General features: G+C 50.3%; 2 protein-coding genes across 2 annotated transcripts in view; one reads left to right on the forward strand and one right to left on the reverse strand.

The window, feature by feature from the left end:
- WDR33 (WD repeat domain 33) overlaps positions 1 to 12,179 on the forward strand; it is a 90,541-nt gene extending 78,362 nt beyond the window's left edge. The window contains exons 17-22 of the mRNA XM_072960791.1: positions 1,019 to 1,127; positions 3,880 to 4,318; positions 8,492 to 8,655; positions 8,763 to 8,855; positions 9,480 to 9,695; positions 11,550 to 12,179. Of these exons, the coding sequence (XP_072816892.1) occupies positions 1,019 to 1,127; positions 3,880 to 4,318; positions 8,492 to 8,655; positions 8,763 to 8,855; positions 9,480 to 9,695; positions 11,550 to 11,779 (1,251 nt within the window). The 3' untranslated portion in view covers positions 11,780 to 12,179. The remainder of the gene's footprint in view (positions 1 to 1,018; positions 1,128 to 3,879; positions 4,319 to 8,491; positions 8,656 to 8,762; positions 8,856 to 9,479; positions 9,696 to 11,549) is intronic.
- A 1,240-nt stretch (positions 12,180 to 13,419) lies between these two features.
- SFT2D3 (SFT2 domain containing 3) lies at positions 13,420 to 16,013 on the reverse strand. The gene has a single exon (XM_072960794.1). It carries the CDS (start codon positions 15,982 to 15,984, stop codon positions 15,331 to 15,333), a length of 654 nt encoding a protein of 217 aa, XP_072816895.1. The 5' UTR covers positions 15,985 to 16,013; the 3' UTR covers positions 13,420 to 15,330.
- Positions 16,014 to 16,864: the final 851 nt, after the last annotated feature.

Genomic DNA, 16,864 nt, shown 5'->3' on the forward strand with positions numbered 1-16,864 from the left:
AATGGAAGGGCTTTCAGGTGTTAAGGTAATAGCGTGAAAGATGCTTGTAAGAGCTGCCCTTGAGTAAAGGGGACAAGAGACAAAGGAGTGTGGAAATGACTGGCATTGGGTTAACGATGCCGTTCATAACTGCAGGGCTGAGAATGAGTCCTGTCCAGGCTGCTCTTTCACGTAGCTGGTGTGGAAGGAGAAGACAGTTTTGCTCTTGATGGTTTTGAAATATGTGTGTGTGTGTGTGTGTGTGTGTAAAAATATTTGGTTATTTATTTGTTTCTTTGTCAGGAGACTAGATCCAAGGTCACTGGGCAGTGTGGGGAATCAGAGTTTAGACATGGCTAGATAAAAACATGGAATATTAGGACCAGGGACAAACTGGGGCTGAGCTCTGGGGTTCCAAGGCCAGGAGGCTTGGGATCAGAGCAGCAGAAGCTGCAGGAACCCATGAAGCTGAGGTCTGGGGAAGGAGGCTGCGAATGAGCAGCCGGTGCTCACTAGAGGGGCGGAAGGAGGCGGCAGTGAGTGAGTATCTTGCTCTTTGGGACCCCTTTCTTACTCTCCTGCTCTCCCTTAAACCCAGCCATAATAACCTCTTGAGAGGATGGACTGTTGTCTGTAGGTAGAGAGGCAGCGTGGATGTGAGAGCAGTTTACCTGTCCTGGCAGATTTCCAGGTCTTTACTTTTGCCGAAAGTTCCTTCTCTGTGCAGAGCGTTGTTCTTTTTATGTTACGATTTCTGACTTTCCGTTAAGGTTCTTGCTTGCCATTACAGGTAAAGATCTAGCTTTAAATAAAACCTATCAGCAGGCTTAAAATAAGTATTTCCTTTTATTATGGTTGGAGAAGTATCTCCTTCCCCCCCAATTTAAGGACAATTTTGCCATAATGTCACTAGCTCTATATTTACTGCTGGAAGCTTTGGGGCCACCTAGTGTTTTTACCTGTCACGTTGTGATAAAATTGCTGTTGATGAAGCACAAGCCTTTGATTTCACACCCCCGCTTTAAAAACATCTTTTCAGGAAGGACAGAGCGCAGGCCCCCCGCCCCTGATACCAGGCCTAGGGCAGCAGGGGGCGCAAGGCCGCATCCCCCCCCTTAACCCTGGACCAGGACCCGGCCCTAACAAAGGTAAAGTCTGCTCGGCGGAGTGGGGGGCTCTCTCCACCACCTTCGGGTAAATCTTACAGTAGTTTTATTGGTAAGTAATGGATAGAATGCGGAAATAAGAGCCTAGTCATCTCAGATAATGGCTCCATCTTCGGCTGTTCCCTCAAGGCGCTCAGCTGGGCCCAGGCTGCTCAGAGGCAGTAGCCCCTCACTACATGCGGCAGGCCTCGTCCACCTCTTGGGAAGGAAGGGGAGCTGACTGAGTGCTCCCAGAGAGCTGCACTGTTTCAGTGTACATGTTTTTGATGGGATAAAGAATTCAAAGATTTTAAGTGTTTTTAACATCGCCCCTTCTGTCCCCTCAAACTGTGTCATACGTTGAATTCTGTAGCTGGTTATGTTGTTGGCACCCTTTGAGAAGAAGCAAGCCATGTGCCTCAAGTTGTCATTGTGGGAGGCACACAGATGAGAACTGCTGTGTGGACACAAGTTAGGTGGAAAGAGGGCGCCTGCAGGGGCCGTGGGAGGAGCCAGAGCCCCAGGAAAGTGGGCGGAGAGCCGAGGATGGGCCGTGAGGGCTGGGGGAGGTGAACTCAGAGCCGGAGTTGGTGTTCAGGGCACCTTTTCACAGGAGGACGACAAACCGGAGGACCGTGAGTACTGTGGAGAGTGCCCGACACAGAGCTGGACTGCCCGCAGCTTTGAATGGGCTGAGCCCACAGCGCCTCGCGGTGCATTAGGTTCCTTGTCCCCATTTAGTCAGGTGAAGAAGAGCCTTGGTCAGCATTTACAGACCTAGGACTTTGGAAGTATGAAGCTTACTCTTGAACTTGTGTGGTAATCAGCAGTAGGAAAGGGAGCGGTAAAGGAATTAGGAGAATGTTTATCTTAGTCTCACGCTGTGGCGTGGTGGCCAACAGGGCAAAAGAGAGCAAGCAATCAGAGCGAGGGTTTGGGTTTGGGGACCCAAGAGAAGTCTGTTACCCTCACTGCAGCCATCAGCAAACTGAGAGCCTGCCTCTCTCCCTCTCCCACCTGTGTCTGTCCCGCCTGTTCCCTCTCCTCCTCGCTCGTCCCCTTTTCTCTTCACCTCTCTCTCCCCACTCCCTTCCTCCTCTTTCTCCTCCCAGGGACCCAAGGGAGAAGGGAGAGCCGAGAAAGTGGCCCTGCCACCCCCTACTGGATTCCCCAGCGCCGCATCCCTTCTAATTTGTAGTGGTGGGTTTCTTTCCTTGGAGGAGCCAGGGTACTTTTAAGCAGATAGAGGTGATGGGAGGATTATGATTCATAGGTAAGTCCGATTGGAATGTGTTCAGCTTCCTCAGGTCGAGGGTCCGCTGTGTCTGAGCTCACACCAAGTCCGAGCAGCATAAGGTCAGAGAAGAAGCTATTAGCTACAGCACCCCGCTGAGAAGGGAGGGGCTGTGCACCAGAAGGAGGGGGTCTGGGACATCTGAACTCAGAGGCAGCCTAGAAGGCGCTTGGCTCAGCGTGGAGAGGATGGGTTAATTGAAGGAAGGGAGAAGGCAGGTGGGAAAGGAAGAGCTTAAGACGACAGAAAGTCCTTCTAACAGTGTATGTTTATCCTGAGATTTCCAAGTGTTTTACACATGCTGGGTGGTAGGGAGAAACTGAAATGGCCAAGAGAAGTGAGTAAAACTGGAAGAGGAGGGACACTGGGCGGGTGAGAGTTGCAGCCAAGGGAGATAAAAGGGGAGGGGGTGCATCTTCATTGCGGGAGAAGCAGTGAAGCCTCTGCCACCTGGTGAGGGGAGGAGTTTCATTTGAAAACTGAGTTGTTTTAGAAGCAAGAGTTTCCCTTTGATATCTCCTTTAAAAAATGTTTGAGTTAAATTGGATGTTGACTGAAAACAGGTAGACATTTACAGTGGCTGCAGTAATCATTCGGTAGCCAGAACAGACCCCTTCAAAGTTAGGTGGTAAAATAAGTGGAACTGGCCTCCTTCCATTTTCGTTCAGTACATTTTTACTCAGTACTTTGTACATATATTAAAATAGTTTAAAAGATATTTAACGGGTTTTGAAGCACTGTCTGCAAAGAATGGTGATAATATTACAGCTGAGGGATATCATTCACAGAAATGGGCAGAAGAAGTGTTTATATAAACCCTGAAACTGAAGTACAGCGAGGCTGTTTGGTCACCGAGCAGTTACTGGAGAGGCGCAGGGTTCCACATACCTCACGAGGATTTTGCTAAGGATCCAAGTGTGAGTTAACAAATCCAGTGAAGTGAACCAGGAGCTGAAGGAGAGTGGTCCTGGCCCTGCGGCCCCAGGGCCCCCGCGGGCTCTGCAGGCCTTGCAGGTGCAGGGGTGAGCTCCTGGTGCTTGGCTTCCTGGCCTTCAGCGGGAGTTTTCTCTGATGCCTCCTCCCTGGGGGTGGAGCAAGTGGGCCCAGCGAAATCGCCGAAGGAACGGAGACAGGGAAGGGAAGCTTATTCTGTGAGGGTCTCTCATGTTTTCTAAACACATCTTCACAGCAGCAGTTGTTAATCTCATTTGAGATTAGTCATTTGCCCGTGGTTGAGTTGCTTAGCTAGTGAGCGATGAAGTTGAAATCTGTACCCCAAAACCCTTGTTCTTTTCCTTATGTGAGGCCTTAAAGACATATGTCTCCTAAGTATGCTGGGGGCTGAGGAGGGAAAACATTCTCATAAAAGAATGCATTCTGAAGTTTTAAGGTGCTGAAAATCAGACCCGTGTCGGCAGGATTCCAGGAGGACCCGCTGAACATCAGTTTTGTCTCCTTTAGGTGACTCGCGGGGGCCTCCAAACCACCACATGGGCCCGATGTCCGAGAGGCGGCACGAGCAGGGCAGTGGCCCCGAGCACGGCCCCGAGAGGGGGCCTTTCCGCGGCGGCCAGGACTGCAGGGGCCCCCCCGACAGGCGCGGCCCGCACCCGGACTTCCCTGATGACTTCAGCAGACCAGACGACTTCCACCCTGACAAGCGCTTTGGCCACCGGTTACGTGAATTTGAGGGGCGAGGAGGACCTTTACCCCAAGAGGAGAAGTGGAGGCGTGGGGGCCCCGGGCCTCCGTTTCCTCCTGACCACAGGGAGTTCAGTGAAGGGGATGGCCGGGGCGCAGCCCGGGGCCCCCCAGGGGCGTGGGAAGGCCGCAGACCTGGAGATGAGCGCTTCCCCCGGGACCCCGACGACCCACGCTTTCGAGGGCGCAGAGAAGAAAGGTGGGCAGATACCTGGGGTTCGTTTCTTCTTCCCCAGAGCTTTTCACCTGATCTCTCCACGGGAAGTCTCTTTCCTCTCTCACTTGGGGAGAGAGTGCTCTACCCTCTTTAGGTTTTGTGTTTAGACTTGATATATATGCCTTTTAACTCTTCTGTGGTTCTTTTTTGTCTCTACGATTTAGGAATCTTTTTCTTTTTGCTTATTTTCTGGTCCTTTTAAAGAGATAAGAGAGTCAATGTACTCTAAAGTTTCTTGGATTTGATTAGAAATCTGTAGGTTCTCTTGGTTGGAATGATGAAATAAGAGACAGATACCTAGATTGAGAATAAAGGAGCTGTTAAGTAGGTAGTTTTTATGTAATTGCCTAAAGAGCTTAACAAAATCAAATCAAACTGAAAAATAATCTTGCTCTTAAACTTAAATTAGGTCGAGGTCAGGCCTGAACACTCAACTTGCTTGGGGTTAAAAAAAAATATGGAGCAAAAATCAAGAATTAGTAAACTCACGTGAGCCTTGGAATAATCAGTGATGGTAATTATTTACCATGTGCCAGTTGTTGCTTGATTTAAGCGTTACAGTGAGGAGGGAGATGGGTGTTACTGTCAGCATTTAGACAGTGGGCACAAGAGGTGAGCAGTTCCTGACTCTGGGAGGCCACCTGGTGGTCTGGGCAGGGGCGGCCTCAGGCGGGGCTGTCGGACTGCGGGGCCGCGCTGCCCGGCACGCCTTCTCCCTTGTCCTTCCCCGTCATGTTTCTTACCAGTGTAGGTAATTGAGTCCTGGGTGGCGGTTTCATCTCCTGGGCTGTGTTGAAAAATGGCCCGTGAGGGTGAAACTGGGGAGTTAAGGGAAGCAGCTGTCAGAGGGGAGTTTTTAATAAAAAGATTTCGAGCTCCCAGCTTTCTTAAGGGCCTCTCTTAATGATATCCAAGTATTCACTCTTTGAAATGGCTTCGTATGTGTGTATGAGCCTCACTTCCAGTGGCTTTGGCATCAACATAACTTTCATTGATTTCTTGAATCTGCGTCTTGTGCGGTTTCGGATTTCAGCGTGCATCGATTTGTGCTGTATTCATTCCATCAGTCAGTGACAGACCCACGACTGGACTCTGGTGCTGTCTGCGCTGCGCGCTTCTCTCCAGATGTGCCAGGCGTGTCCTGCACCCGTTGTGCTGGCTGTCCCTCTGCCGGGACACAGCCTGCCGGCTGTGTGTGGCTCAGTCCACTTAGCTCTCTCCTCCCGTTGCCCCGGGCTCCTTTACCCTGCCTTACATTTCTTCAGAGCGCTTAGCACTGCTTGACAGTAAGCAATGTGTTTATTTCGACATTACTTGTATCTCTTGGGAACATGCCAGCTCCTGAGGGCAGGTCCTCAGGACCCAGAGCAGTGGTGGTGACAGTACTGAGACCACAGCTGCCCGGTAACTGTTGAGTAAACGAAGCAGTTAAAGGAGGAGATGTACTTGAGAGGGGTCCGTTTGCCAGGAGGTGTACAACTGAGCACAGGGGGCCGTAACAAGTACACGGGCTGCGGTGGGTGGGGGCCTTAAACAGCAGAAATCTGTGTTCTCATAGTTCTGGGGGCTGGGAGTCCTGGATCGAGGTCTAGCAGGATGGGTTTCTGCTGAGACTTCCCTTCCCCTCTTGCAGACAGCCACCTCCGCCCTTTGTCCATGCGTGATGGAAAGAGGGTGAGCAGGCTCTCAGTGGCGCCTCCTTACAGGCACCGAGCCCATCCCGGGGCCCTGTTCTTGTAACCTCATCCAACTTGGTCAGTTCTCCGAGGCCCGTTTCCAAAATCAATGGGGGATGGGGCTTCACCCTGAAGTTTAGGGGGGCAGGGGTAGGACACAAACGTTTATGTTTCTTGGAAGGGGAGAAGTAATTAGATTTATTTTTTAAATTTTTTATTGTTATTTTTTCTTTTACTGGGGATTGAACCCCTGACGTCGTGCATGCTAGGCATGCGCTCTACCACTGAGCTGTGCCCTCCCCCCAGGACACAAACGTTTAGACCACAACAGGAAGGGTTTTCTAATTAGGGCAAATTAGAGTCTCGCTGTCTGTCTGTGGCTTGCGCAGTTGTGCGGTGGGTGCCCAGACGAGAAAAGAGACCTGCTGTTTGGGGCTTCTTCCCTGAGTCTGTCTCAGGGGAGCCGCACCCTCTGCTGACATGCCCCTGCTCTTGTCAGTCCTAGCCTACCTGAGGGGTTGCTTCCACCAGCGTCGGGGCGCATCTCTGTGCTCGCAGGAGTGTGGCTCAGTAAGTCAGCCCAGGACAAGAAAGGTAGCTGGACAGCTGGAATGGTAGAGTGTACACTACAACACCAAGCTGTAAATGTAGGAGGAGTGACAGAATTAGAAAATGACTTCTTTTCTAAGCAGCCAGTGTCATAATTGCTTCAGGCAGGATCACCAGGCGATGCTAAAGGCATTGGGTCAAAGACGGTGGGGAAACGGGATATTCTCAAACTGCCAAACTGTCACCCCACAGATTATGTAACTGCAAAGGACAAAGTGGGCCTTCGTAGCAACGAAATTTGGTTGCTCTACACATTTACATCATAAGCAATGAGACAGACTGGCATCACTGTGAAGGTGTAAGTCCTGCCAAAAATGTTTTACTTGAATCTAATCATGAGCAAGCAACCAGATAAATTCAAATTGTGGTACATTCTGTAAAAACACCTGGATGGACCCTTCAGAAGTGTTGAGGTCATGAAAGGTAAAACGCGGGAGGGGGACTGTTCTAGAGTAAAGTAGACTGAAGAGACATGATCACTAAATACTAGTGTGTGATCCTGATTGAAACCTGTATGTGCAGACAAGTAAAGGACGTTCTGAGGACAATTGGAGAAATTGGAATTGGACTACATGTTAAATACGATCACATGTTTAGAGCGATAACAGTGCTGTTATGCAGGAGACGGCCCTTGTTCTTAGAAGGGATCCAGGGAGGAAGTGTCACGTTGAAACTGATTTTGAAATGGTTTAGAAGATGAACTTATTAATAGATGGACAGAGAAAAGGCAGAGCCCAGGTGGCAAAATCTGAAGACCCGGTGAATTAATGTGTATGTAAAGGATGTGTGTGCATGTATTTCTCTCTACTCTCATCATTAGTGTAAGCTTGAAAGACTTCAGAATAAAATGTTGGAGAAAACGAGGACTGCATGGAGACTCGGGAAAGCAGGAGGCCTGGCCCGAGAGAGGGCCCCAAGCCCTTGCCCTCTTCTGATCGTTTCTCCGGTTTCTGTGGCCTCTCCTGGGGGCTCATGCACCTTTCCTGCTGGCAGACCCCCTTTTCTACCTCCCCACAGGCTCCTGCTACAGCCCTGGTGCCCTCATAATGGCCCTGCTGCAGTAACACTCCCGGCCAACTTAGTTTCCCAGCTCCAGAATTCCTGAGAGACGGTGACATTGTCTCCCAGCTCAGGCACCAGCTTGCCAGCAGGTGGGCTGCCCGCAAGCCAGGTGCCTGCCTGGACCCCCGTCAGCTGCGGGGTGGGGTTGTTGGTGAAGTTCATGACTGCCAGGCCTGCCCCTAAGTTGAGGCTGTGGGCTGGGGCACTTGGCAGAGCAGATGCCCCCAGACAAGTCCAGTCCAGTTAGCAGGCATGAATCTGTAACCCCCTTTTTTCTGATTATATAAGTAATAAATACTCCTTGTACAAATGTAAATGGTAATATGGAAAGTATTTGGGAGGCAGTGGTGAAGAGCCTGGGCTGAGAGTTAAGACTGTAGGAGTTCAAATCTGAACACTTACTGTGTGTCCTTAAATAGATGGCTTAACCTCTCTGAGCCTCAGTGTACTCATGGGTAGAATAAAGTTAATGACAGTGTCAGTTTCATATGGTGGTTGTGAGGATGAAATGAAATGAAACAATACATATAAAGCACCTGGCATGATATAACAGTGCTCACTGCTACATTCCTAAAAACCTGAAGGAAAATTAAATACCCTACGCTCTGGTACTTTTCCCTCCTGCCTGTTTCTGCCCGTCATACTGGGATTGGGAAATGTGTGAAAATACATAATTGTATTTTGTTTTTGTTTTTCTCCCACTTAACATCGTGTCATACCTTCTCATGTTGTTCTGCGTCTTTGAAACATAAACTTAGAGCTGCCAGGTATTCCATTAGGCGAATTTTCTGCTGTTTTTCCCTAACAGCTTCAGACGAGGAGCCCCGCCGAGACACGAGGGCCGTGCTCCCCCCAGAGGAAGGGATGGTTTTCCTGGTCTTGAGGACTTCGGGCCAGAGGAGAATTTTGATGCTTCTGATGAAGCAGCCCGAGGAAGAGATCTCAGAGGCCGAGGTCGGGGTACCCCCCGAGGTGAGTGGGGGACTCCGGACCTGGGAGGGCTGGGGGGGAAGGTTACTTTGTTGTAAAGACGCCTGCAGTATTCATCTGAGTGCGGTGTTGTTCTGTTCCCTGTGTAGGAGGGAGGAAGGGCTTACTTCCCACTCCTGATGAGTTCCCTCGCTTTGAAGGAGGCCGGAAACCAGACTCCTGGGATGGAAACAGAGAGCCAGGTGAGGCAGTGGAGCTGCTTGTGGCTCAAGGTGGCCCTGGCCAGCAGCACGCAGAGGGCCTGCGGACCCTCCTGGCCCCCGGCTTCTCCCCTCAGCCGCCACGTCTCCGTGGCGGGCTGGGTGGCCTTTCACACGTGGGCCGGATGCTGAAGCACGTGGGAATCCAGCCTCTTCCACGAGCCAGATATTAAATACCTCTCTTCCACGAAACTGTTTTGTTAGGGGGAAGTACGGCTAAATGATCTAAAGTTTCTTAGTCTCAGTTGCTAATGGGGCAAGTATTGTTGGAGTGCTCATAAATGGAATCTCTTTGGGGTCCACAATAACTTGTAAGATTGTAAAGACATCCTGAAACTAAAGAGTCTGAGAACCGTTTTCTGGACCTTACCTGCCTCCTCCTCTTTTAGGAGGTATGTGATTTCTAATCTTGACTTTGTTTGGGTGCTGTGGTGCGCCTGGCCTTATGGTGGGTGTTCAGGGAGTGCTTCTTACATGAATGCGTGTTGGTTTTAAGTTGCTTGCTGCTTACTCGGCATAATTTCTGCCTGCTCTTGGTCACACCGTGCGGTAACATAATGAGATTGTCAGGGTCTTAGCTTTGTGGATCTGTGTTTCCTGTTTCAGGGCCAGGTCACGAACATTTCCGGGACGCTCCCCGCCCCGACCACCCCCCTCACGACGGTCACTCCCCAGCCAGCAGAGAGCGGTCCTCTTCTCTCCAAGGCATGGACATGGCATCCCTCCCGCCCCGAAAGCGCCCCTGGCACGATGGGCCCGGGACCTCTGAGCACAGAGACATGGAAGCGCCAGGGGGTCCCTCCGAGGACCGAGGAGGCAAAGGTAAGCGGGGCCGGTGCCTACACTTCTGGGGCTGCGGACGCCACCACCCTGCCATTAAGCCTGCAGGGGCCACCCGAAGCCTCGTCTCCAGGCCAGCCCCATCCCGGTATGTGCCGGTTCTGTCTGTCCCCCACTCTGCCCCCCAGGGAGGGCTCGCAGCGTGCAGAGGCACGTGCTCCCAGACAGAGCACAGGTGCGGTCTGGGGTCAGACTGCAGCCAGCTGGCGCTCTCACTGGCCCACCGCAAGCTCAGGCCCTCTGCGCAGGTCTCCTCCACTCGCTTCCAGGAACCCCTGGTTTGTGCACGTTTCCACTCCAGCTCTCTTTCAGCTTGCCCCAGCACTTTCTCTGCTGATCTGACTTTCTGGGAGACCCCTGCTCTAACTGGCAGATGTGCTGTCCACCAGTGGCTGCTCTGAGCCCTCGAGGGTGTCCTCTGTGGCAGGAAGAATTGTCCCCTCTCAGGGTCTGTGGGTTTTTTTTAGGATGGGCCCAGAAGGAACACTGCTTGTGCCCAGAGTCACAAAGACTTTGGGGAATATGGTCTGGGAGGGTTTTTTCCCCCAGGGGAGCAATGGATTATTTCTACAACTTGCAGCTTTGGATCTTTATTTTAGAGCACTGACTTTTAGCCCAGGGTAATAGCTACCAGATGCTAAGTACAGCTGTGGCCGCAGGTTAGGCCGGGCCATTGCACAGGTGGCCTACTTCAGAGGCTGCTGGAAAGACAGCCCGTCTGCCCTAGCCTGGGCTCCACTCCCCGGCTCACCTGCCTCTCTTTCCAGTCCCTTCGTTACACAGCTCTGCCTTCTGTTCTTGATGGCTCGTTGCTTCTTCCCGGTGCAGAACCCTCAGAAATTACCTCACGTCATCAGTACGTCTCCCCACCCAAGCACACATTTTGTTGCTGGTCAGTATGGGCTGTCGGGACACCTCTGTAGGTCCCGGGCTGGGGCCACATGGCTGGAGTGGACCCGATGTGCTAGCTGACAGCTCCTCTGCCAGGGTCCGTTCAGGTGGGCCCAGGCTGAACTTTGAAGGAACAGGAGCCAGAATTACTCCTTTGGCTGGCTTTCCTCACCTCTTTGTCTTAACTGGGTTCAAATTCCATTGAAAAATTTAGGAGAGACTTGGCAAAAGTCTTCTGATGGTGCATTATGGGGGATGTGGCCAAATCCTATCATCTCAAGAGAAAAAGAATTTAAAAGTCAGAATTTTAATGATACCTAGAGGTTTATGTTTCCAAGTCTGGAATAAAGAAAACTATCCCTGGGAGGAATAATTCTAAAAGCCAGTGTTTTTCTTTCTGTGCTTTTTGTTTTTCAAGAATATTTTTATTTCGTTCTTTAAAAGGAAATCAAAGTGCCCTGTAGTTGTGGGATAAGCATAGTGAACACTTACCCTGGTTTGGGTCCTTGTAATTCACATCGTCAGCAGTTTGTACGTCTTAAGTTTCTTCCAAAGTTAAGCCAGTGCTTTTCCAATCTTCCCCGAGGTCCCCCTGGTGGCACAGGAGGGTGAAGGTGCACCTCTCATAGATGGTAGGCATGCTCAGTATGGTCCATGACCTCCAGAAGGTGCTCCGTGTTCTCTCGGTGTCCCGTCCTTGGGGGACATGTCTAGTTGAGGCTGAGGGGCACGGCCACAGGCCAGGACTGGATGGAGGGGAGGGGGAGTCACAAAGGGCGGAGGCACAGTGTCTAGTGCTCTGAGTGCCGTGCTGATGTCCTCGGACTCTGTTTCAAAGAAAAACCCACAAGTGTTCCACTGTTGTCATAAAGTTTGTACCGGGAGTTACTGATTAACCGTCTCTGATATTAAAAAGTGACATGTAAAATCATTGTGTCATTTCAGGCCGAGGGGGCCCAGGACCTTCCCAGAGAGTGCCCAAGTCCGGGCGTCCCAGCTCCTTGGATGGAGATCACCATGACGGATACCACAGAGATGAACCTTTTGGGGGCCCTCCAGGCAGTGGTACCCCTTCGAGAGGGGGCCGGAGTGGCAGTAACTGGGGTAGAGGGAGTAACATGAACTCTGGCCCGCCACGGCGAGGAGCTTCAAGGGGGGGTGGGAGGGGTCGGTAGGAACTGGGGCTCCATCCCTCTGGGCCTCTCTGGACAGTATTTAAGAACTTCCTGTGGACTCACCAAGAGAAACAAAAGGAAACCTGCACCATGTAGCCCTGAGCTCCTTCCGGGGCAGCCGAAGCCCAGGAGCCCCTAACGAGGTCTTCACGACGAGACTGCTGCTGGCCGCGCAGAGTCGCCGGCCTTGTTCTGTCCTGTCCACCCACTGCCCCGACTCCCACATTGTTTTGTGAAGATAAACGCTGGAATCCTTTTTTTTTAAGTGTCACGAGACATGGAGCACCTCCACCAATTTAAGTTCATGTCCAATTGGAAATTTGTTTCTATATGTACAGTTTGTCAGAGAAAAAACATTAAGTTGTTTTTGTATGAATACAGAATGTGATTTAAGCAAGAATTAACAGAAAACTAGTCGTCGAGTGCTTGCCTTACGGAAACCGTTACCACCACGTCCAGTCTGCTGAGGGGTATCCAGTTAGTGCTCGTATTTGTGAGCACACTTGATGGGAATCTGTCATCTAAATTAATTCTTCGGTGAACTCTGGTTTTAATCAAATCCTTATCTAGCCATTCTGTCACACATTTTCGTAGTAGAGTGAGAAATATTTCAAAACTAGTTCAAAACTAACATAGTTTGAAGTAGCTTCAAAGCCTTAATTAGACCTGCTGTTTCTGGCAGATGGAAAATTATACACTGAAGAAAAAGTCTTCTGGATGTACAAGCAGGGATCTCCATCTCCTAGTAACCACACCTTAGACCTGAGTTGCCTTTTTCTGATGAGAGGAACTTGCAGTAAGTCAGAAATCAACTACACATACCCTCTGAATAAGTAAATCATTTCACAAATTGTTTTAAAAGTTGAAAAGGAATGGACCAGAATCTCTCTTAAAACAATCTTGCGAAGTAATTTCTTCCTCTTCCATAGTATGTGGAAACACCAATGTTTAAGGCAGAGGATAGTTCTAACTTAAAGTAAGCCAGGAAGTTCTCATCCACAGCAGATTCCTTTAGTTCTAAATAAATGGAACATCTGGCCCACTTTGGGTTGGAAGCCAAAAGTTCAGTTTGAGATACCCCACGATACTGACCCTTACTTTGCTTTTATAAAAAGAAAGCTATTATTCAAAGGACAGTTCTGTGGCCACCCTAACATCTCATTACTTTGCCAGCTTCAGTTTACTTGACAAATTTAGTTGTGCTGGAAACTGTCAGTAGTGGCTTACAAAAGGCATAGCTGGAGAGTATATAAAACCTCAGCTGGTTCCCCATTAATTAAAAAAATATTAAAACCTAAGTCATTTCTGCAGATAAAATGATGACCCCACACATACTGCTTTTTTTTAGGGGGTTAGAATCTGGAGCCTACAAGTGATTTTCACTTTACTTTGCAATTGAAAACATCCTATTTATCAGCACCTCACTGTAAACACACATTTAGGTAAAAAGAAGTTGTAATCAAATTCTAAGAAGCTAAAAAAGGATGCAGAGAGCAAACCCACACAGAGATTAGGCTCCTTTCCCCCCGAGATTCGTGTAGTAGTAACTATCATAACATTTTAAGGCTTTAATTTTAAAAACACAGTACCTCAGTAAGCAGGTGGCCAGATGAAGTTTTGAGAATAAATTCATTTAGAGAAAACTGAAAACATTACATATTTATTAAATACTTTGTGTATGTGTATATATATGTATTTTAAAGCATCACTGTCAAAATACATACAAGACACTGTGCTTTGAATTTATAAAAGCTAGATTTCCAAACAGTGAATTCTTGAGAGGATGTCGGGAAAACAATTTTTAAAAAGATACAATAGCATCAACGTAAAAAATGGACTGAACATCTGTAAAATCTTCAGCCGTGCAAATTCTAGAGAAATTTAGAACTAGAATACAGAATAATTAGGGGGTAGAAAGAGCAGCCAAAGGTACAACTTTTCCAAGTCACAAAAATAAATCAGTCTCTGAAACAGTGGATTTGCTTTTACAAACCCCCTTGGTTGCTCCTCTTGAGGTAGGTAACCCTGTGTACTGACAGGGGAGTAAGGCAGCATTCTTAGAGAATATGGAGGCGGGGTAGGTCTACGTTGTGGACGCTGGTCACTTTAGTGTCCATTTCTTGGAGCAGGGCTTAGGACACTGATCAGGACCTATGAATATAAATTTTGAGGTTGCACAAAGAGGCAGTCATCTATTGCTGCCTGACAACCTGTTCAGGCAACACTGGAACCCAGCCCCAGAAAAAATTATCTTCAAATTGTGCAATCCAGCATGCAGAACAGTGGTTCTCCACCTTAAGGAGAAAGGAATCATCTGGAGAGCTCTAAAAAAATTCTCATGCCTAGCTCCCACCTCGCAGAGATTCTGATTGGGCTGAGGTTTGGCTCTTCAAGTAATTCTCATGTGAATTGAGAACCAACCACTAGCATAGAATTTTAAAATTCTAGATACGTTTTACTTCCTAGTCTATATATGGCTAGTGACAAAAGATGTAGTTTTCTGGACTCATCAAAATATTGGGCCCATACTTTCTGGCAATAAATTAAGGTATGCAATAAGGTGCCAGACAAAAGTAGGTGCTAAACCCACAATGAAGGAAATTTGGCCATTAGATACGAAAGACCCATTACACTGCATTAAGATCAGACTACAGAGTATAAATTATAGTTAAAAAGCAGATCATAAAGTTAGGAATGGAAAATTAGGCCTTGAAGAAATCCATGATTTCCATCAAATATGGAAACTGGATGTAGAATGATCTTCCCGTCGCCCAGGAGTCCTCTAGCTCAGTTCTGCCACGGACCTTTCAGCATTTACATGCACTTTACTGAATATCGTGCATCTTGGTCCATCGCTTGTGTCAGCTTAAAGAGAACCAATTTTCCTTTAATTTTGTAAGGCCTTATATTTACAGTCTCACTAAAAGAAAAGAAAATCGAGATAAACCTCAACAAAAGTACTTTGAAAAATTCCGGTCGCTAAATTCAGTGTTTAATCTGGTACTTTTATAATAGATCCACTCACATCGAAGAATAAGGGAAAATAATTTCCAAGAGCCAAAGAAAACAAATTTAGTGTATCTAAGTTACTACAATTTACTGGTGGATTTTTTTAAATGACAAACGGAAAGAAATCTGAGAAGAGCATTCAGGGCAGGTAATTAAAACCACAGAGCGATTTTCTACTGAGTGCAGTCTAAGACCGCGATTAACGCAAAAGCGATTTATCTTGTTTCACAGCACCTGCTACCGAGTATAGCACAAAATGCTGAAATCGAGGAGCTTCCGAGACTGCTCGTATCTCGGTTTTATAACAGCCGCTCAGTTTACGGATCCGGAGGCACAGAAAGGAGCTGCTTTGCCCTGGACAGTCTTCGGTGTGGCGGGCGCTGGGCCCCGGGTTCGGGCTCCGCGTCCACTCCGACGGCCCCTCCTAGGGCAGCTCCGCGTCCACTCCGATGGCTCCTCCTGGGGACGGGCTCCGCGTCGACTCAGACGGCACGAAAAGGGGACGGGCTCCTCGTCCACTCCGACGGCGCGGGCCCCGGGCCTCACACGGGTAGCGCCTTGGCGAGAGCGGCGCCGGGGCCCAGACGCCCGAGCGCTAGGCGCAGCGCGGTGCCGGCGCCCCGGGGGAGCAGGCCGAAGAGCGCGGCCAGCAGCGCGCCCACCTGCGCGCAGGCGCCCAGCGCCGTGAACAGCGTGCTGCGCAGCCACAGCGCCGCGTACAGCGTAGCGCCCAGCGCGGCCACGTAGAGCAGCGCGGGCCGCGACGGCGCCTCCTCGCAGCGCAGCAGGCGTCCGCACGCCGCGCCGCCCCGCAGGAGCGTGCCGCCCGCCAGCGCCAGCACCGAGCCCAGCGACCAGAGCAGCGCGAACTTGCGGGCGCGCAGCAGCAGCACGGGCGCGTAGAGGGCGGCCAGGCCGAAGCAGAGCGCGGCCAGTAGCAGGCACACGCCGCTCGCCGCCAGCCGTTGAGCGCGCGTGACGCTTGGGATGCACGGCGGTCCCGCCGCTGCCGGCTCCCCAGGACTCTGCGCCCAGGTCCAGCGCAGGCCCGCGCGGTCCAACCACGCCCCCACCGACCCGGCCCCGGCCGCGGGCTCCTCCGCCTCTTCTGCGGCGAGCAGCGGCTCCGCGGCCGCCGGCCCGCCCGCTTTCCCCTGGGAGAGATACTCCCGCAGCTGGCGGTGGAGGTCCGCCATCTTGGGCGGGAGCTCCTGGCAGGGCTGCCGTCCACTTCCGGTTCTGGCCTCCGGAGTCGGTTGGTCCGCCGTGGCGGAAGGGGCGGGGCCTGAGTCTCTGAGCTCCTGGCTCGGGGAGTGGAGGGTCCGCTGGTCCCTGCGCGTTTGCCGTTTTAGCGCCCGACCTTGTTGTCTTTTGGGTGTAAGCGCTGTTGGGGCATGGATAAATCATGGCAGCAGTAAAAGTTCGTTGGCGGAGGGAGTCGGTGTGGCAATAAAAGAAGCTGAGGGAAACATGTATCCTAACCTCTGGGTATCAGTATCCTGGTTGTGATACTGCGCTATAGTTTTCCAGGATGCTGCCACTAAGGGGGACGGGGAAGGGTTGCGCAGGCGCTGCGTATTTCTTAACTCCGCTAGTCTGTAATTAACCGACCTGCAGGCTTTAGGTGGTTTCTTTGGGAAAGCTACAGAGTTGATGAAGAGTTAGCCCCCTACTCCCACCAATTTGCTTCTCTCCTTTCCCCATTTCAGTGGAGGCCTGGCGATTCTTGGGTCTTTCAAGTCTCCTGTCATGTGTGTGTTTTTTTAACTGAAATATAGTCAGTTACAATGTGTTGATTTGTGGTGTCCGTGTCCTGTGTTTTTGATGCACCTCTCTGTGCTTCTGACATTTATGGGTCTACGTGTCCTGAGGCGTCGTCAGATCATTGTGATAAGCCTGCTCACTATTCCTGTTCACGTCAATCTGTTCTGAGATCGTTCCCACAGTCACGCTCTTCTCTCAGCCTCCCTGAGGTTCCTTGGCCGTGGTTACTTGGGTCACGCCCTACCGGGTCTCTGCCAGGGTTTCTGCCCCCCCCCCCCCCGGTTTCTGCCTGGCTCCTTCCAACTCCCAGAC

The sequence above is a fragment of the Vicugna pacos genome, chromosome 5 (genome assembly GCF_048564905.1).
Source record: "Vicugna pacos chromosome 5, VicPac4, whole genome shotgun sequence".
NCBI lineage: Eukaryota > Metazoa > Chordata > Mammalia > Artiodactyla > Camelidae > Vicugna > Vicugna pacos.